The following is a 4,320-nucleotide window of genomic DNA, read 5'->3' as shown; positions in this document are numbered from 1 at the left end:
TAAAAAAAACAAAATATTCCAAACAGCTCTTTTATGATAAAGCAATATAGTTCAATTTAAACAAATGCTGTTGAAAATTGCACTTTTAAGAATGTGACACCTATCAGTATCTGTATTAACTGTTTGATATCTTCGTCAACAACGTAGACAGTGGGATCGAGTGCACCCTCAGCAAGTTTGCAGATGACACCAAGCTGAGTGGTGCAGAGTGATGGGATGCTGTCAAGAAGGACCTTGACAGGCTTGAGAAGTGCGTGCTTGTGAACCTCATGGAGGTGCAGCAGGCTAAGTGCAAGATCTGCATCTGGGCTGAAGCAGTCCACAGGGTCAGTACAACCAGAGGATGAATGGATTGATAGCAGGCCTGTGAGAAGGACTTGGGGATATTGGTAGATGAAAGATTATACATGAGCTGGAAATGTGTGCTTGCAGCCCAGAAATTGTGTCGCATAAAAAGAAGCGTGACCAGCAGGTCAAGAGATGCGATTCTCCTCTTTAATCAGTTCTTTGAGCAGATTCCCCACTTGTAGTCCTGTCCAGGTTTGGGCTCCCCAGCCATAAGGAAGATGTGGACCAGTTAAAACAAGTCCAGAGAAGGGCCACAGAAATGATCAGAGGGATTGACTGCCTATCCTGTGAAGAAAGGCTGAGAGAGCTGGAGTTGTTTAGTCTGGAGAAAAGAAGGCCCCATGGAGACGTTATTGCAGCCCAAACCATCCTCTGATTCTAAAATATGAAATCTTTGTTCTTGGTGTCTTGTTTAAACGTGTTCTCCATTTTCAAAATGTGAAATGCTGAATTCCACGTGGGAGTTTCTTGGAATCAGTTTTAATAAAAGCAAGCCTTATAGACTGTGGTCAAATCTTTTATCATAAGCAAGGATTATACAGATTAAAATTATGTCGGAGTCACAGAAGAACAAAGACATTTTTTGAGTGGCTTTTGGAAGATGGTGTCAATCTCACTTTTTTTTTTTTCCCCCAACTTTTTTTTAAATTATCAGATATATCTGTGGCTATATATTGAATTATTAGTATCTCCTTTTTTAAATTACATTTATCAGAGAGACTTTTTAGCTTGAGTTCCTTATGAATGGAATTAAATTATTAGTATGAAAGGAGTAGGTCTTGTAAGTTGTCCCATTCTTAGATACAAAACATGTCTGTTTACTTAGTCTCACCTTAGTTATCACATGTTTTCTTTTAAGTATCTGCTTAAGACTAAATCTCAGCTAAAAGGTGATATTCCTACCGTACTCTTCATCAGTGCCAGTTTGTGACCTAGCTAGTCATTTTGTTTTGCAAGTTCTCAGTGCAGTCATTGCATTTAAACTGGGAATATAATGAGTGGCACAGATGTTATTAAAGGGATTCTTTTTGTTTTCGGGTTTAACTAGTATATTTCATCTTGACAGGTGAGCATGTATTGTGTAAAATCCAATGAGGGGTAATAAATCCTCTAGTTGGACTCCCAATTAATATCTTTGTTTTTCCTGTCATAGTGTCTGTTATTTTTTTCAGACTAAGGCTAATGTAGTAAAGCACAGAGAAACTCAACTTTCAGTAAACCTACTAAGTCATTCTCTTGTCCTTAGCTGTTTATGTTTTTCCTGTGTCAGAGTGGTACTATCATTAAATAGGAGTGTTACAAGCAAAACCAAATACAGGTAGTCAAGAAGTACTCCTTACGTTTCTTTTAGACAAATGCTTTGAACAGAACCGGAACGAACGATGGCGTGTCTTACAATGACAAATATGGAAGGTACAGCAGCTTCTACTGTCCATCAGAATGGTGACATCCATGGGAATACCAGTGCACCCAAGCAGACAGAACCTTTACTTCAAGTGTACCTTTATCATTCTCCGGGGAAGATAGGAGGAGATTACCTTCAGTTTCCAACTGGAGAATATTTTGCTGAAGAGATTTGTGCTGTGGCCTGTAAAGCCTGTGGTAAGCATAAACATAATGGTTTTCCTAATGAAGGAGTGAAATTCAATTTAATGCAAGAAAGTTTTTAATATTGCAGACCTCATCAAAAGGGTGACATTTTAACTGGAATGTTAATCTGTCTGTTCTTTCAGAAGTAATTGGCACCAGACTGCAAAACTGTTATGTCAGTATGATTGTGAAACTGGGATTGTAATCGAGTAACTGCCATCTCTTTTCAAATAATTTGAGGGGTATAATGTCCTTTACCTAGAAATCATCTTTCATTGAGTTGAGATATAGTTTAGATAGTTAAATCACAGCAGGAGCTGGAAATAGCTTGAATTACTTTCTGATGCAACCATACAAAATAGATTGGTCCTGGAAGTTTGCATATATTGTATATTATAAATGCTTAATCACTTCACAGATGGAAACTGTTCTATTAGACATGACTGCTTGTGTGTATGTGTGGTTCATGCTTTTCACAATAATTTAGGAAATAAAGTGAGTAAATGACAGGGTCAAATGTTTGAAATAAATGTATAAAAAGTGTTTATATCTAAAAATGTGTTTGAATTGTTACATTTACCCATAGTTTAACACGAACAGGTGCTGAGACCTCTAGTAAAGTAATTAAAGCATGCATTTTGTGCATGTCTGTCTTTCATTGCAAAAGTCAGTTGAATTTGTGAATAAATAAAAAAATCTGATAAACTTCAGATATTGGAAGTGACTGCTTGTTCCTCACGCACATGTGCACACACACTTCTCTATTTTGGGCAGTCTGTGGTACAAGCCTGGATATGCCTTTTAGCTTTCCTAGTGCAAATTAGCATTTCGGGTGCAAAGGAATTTGAAAGAAAGGCTTGTAATTCCACATCTTTCTTTTTCAGTGTGTCACAAATACGAAGCTGCTGACTCTGTACATTTTATTATCTCCAAACATCTTACACTTTTGTCATTTTGTCTTTTGATTGCTAATCTGTTTTTAATATGGTTTTAATGACTTCAGTTTTGGGAGGGCTTTATCAGTGTTTTCCCTACTGTTGAATGTCTTGTACCGACTGAGTTGAATGCTATGAGTTGGTAATTTGCTTGTATGTGCCAGTTTCACAGAGATTCTGCTGGGCTCAGGCTCCATTGTTCCTTGGAGTTCTTTAGGCATGGCAGAATCTGATTAAGATCTGCATTTGTAGAGTTGCTCATCATGTATGTAGTATGAGAGCTTTAGGCAGATAAGCACAGGCAATGAGTTTCCAGAAGCACTGTCCGAGGTCCGTTCTGAGAGACCATGAGGAAGTTATATTTAAAAGTTAAGAAAGTTTTAGACATGTGAGATTCTGCTGCTCTAATGACCCTGAGTTTGACAGATGGACCTGGGAATGTTTTCAAAGTTAAGGTATGTCTTTTATGGTGACTCAAATCAAGATTTTCCAGATACCTTCCACTGTGTCCTCAGGGTTCTGTAGTCTCATCCAGTTGAAGAAAAAAACAAATCTTATTTCCTAGCTTCAGAAAATACTCCCATACTAATTTCTCTAATAAGGGTAGGTTTCTTAGCACTGATGCCCATGTTAGTTGGGCTTCAGTTTTGCCTCTGTTAGGTTTGTCAGCTTAGTTGAGACCCTCTGGTTCACTGTCTAAAGGTGGATAAGGCTAACGGGGGTACTGAGGGTATTCTTTGCTTTCTGAATGTTATAGTGATATTGATTTTTTACATTAGACTACAGTTAAATATTTTTTATGGAAATAAATATTGTTGTGGTTGCTGAGGGTATTGCTTAGGGAGTAAAACAGAGAACAATTTTACTAGATGGTGACAGGGAAAAAATGCTTCTTTGTTTAACTTAGATGTTCATGTACCAACTTGCCAGAATATTAAACTAATGAGGGTTTCTATCCATCAAATTCAGTATGTTTAAAATAATGTGGTCCTTGAAAGAATATACTGTATCATCAACGATGACAACAGGTTCCTTTGCTTCCTTTGCTTCCTTTGCTTCCTTTGCTTCCTTTGCTTCCTTTGCTTCCTATCTGACGTTTTTTTTTAATGATAGGGTAATAACATGTCATCTGAACACAAGTTTTTCAGTTACTCTTCTAATGAATGAGTTAGTTTAAATTCACCTTCCATAAAAACTTTCAACCCAGTCTGAATTCACTGGAATAGTAACTAACTTGGTAGTTTGATTAGTTGTTTCTACTGTTACTGCTGGTCTGTTCTCCTTTTTTCTTCCTTTTTCTGTGGTTTCTATTTTCCTTGCTTCAGTTTTCAGATGTTTGTTCAAGTTATATTTTCCTTTTCCTTTCCTGTCACCAATCCTAGGGAAGTATTTATGTGCCACAATCTAATTATCTTTAGGTCTTCTTTTTGATAAAACTTAAATTGAC

The 4,320-nt window shown here is 37.1% G+C and overlaps 1 protein-coding gene across 1 annotated transcript in view; it reads left to right on the top strand.

The window, feature by feature from the left end:
• The first annotated feature begins 1,730 nt into the window (after window positions 1-1,730).
• The window catches only part of JAK2 (Janus kinase 2), a 44,218-nt gene continuing 41,628 nt past the window's right edge, over window positions 1,731-4,320 (top strand). The window contains exon 1 of the mRNA XM_010180447.1: window positions 1,731-1,950. Coding sequence (XP_010178749.1) covers window positions 1,731-1,950 — 220 coding nt within the window. The remainder of the gene's footprint in view (window positions 1,951-4,320) is intronic.

Source organism: Mesitornis unicolor, unplaced genomic scaffold (genome assembly GCF_000695765.1).
Source record: "Mesitornis unicolor isolate BGI_N332 unplaced genomic scaffold, ASM69576v1 scaffold7163, whole genome shotgun sequence".
Classification (NCBI taxonomy): Eukaryota; Metazoa; Chordata; class Aves; order Mesitornithiformes; family Mesitornithidae; genus Mesitornis; species Mesitornis unicolor.
This window is presented reverse-complemented; position numbering and strand designations above follow the sequence as displayed.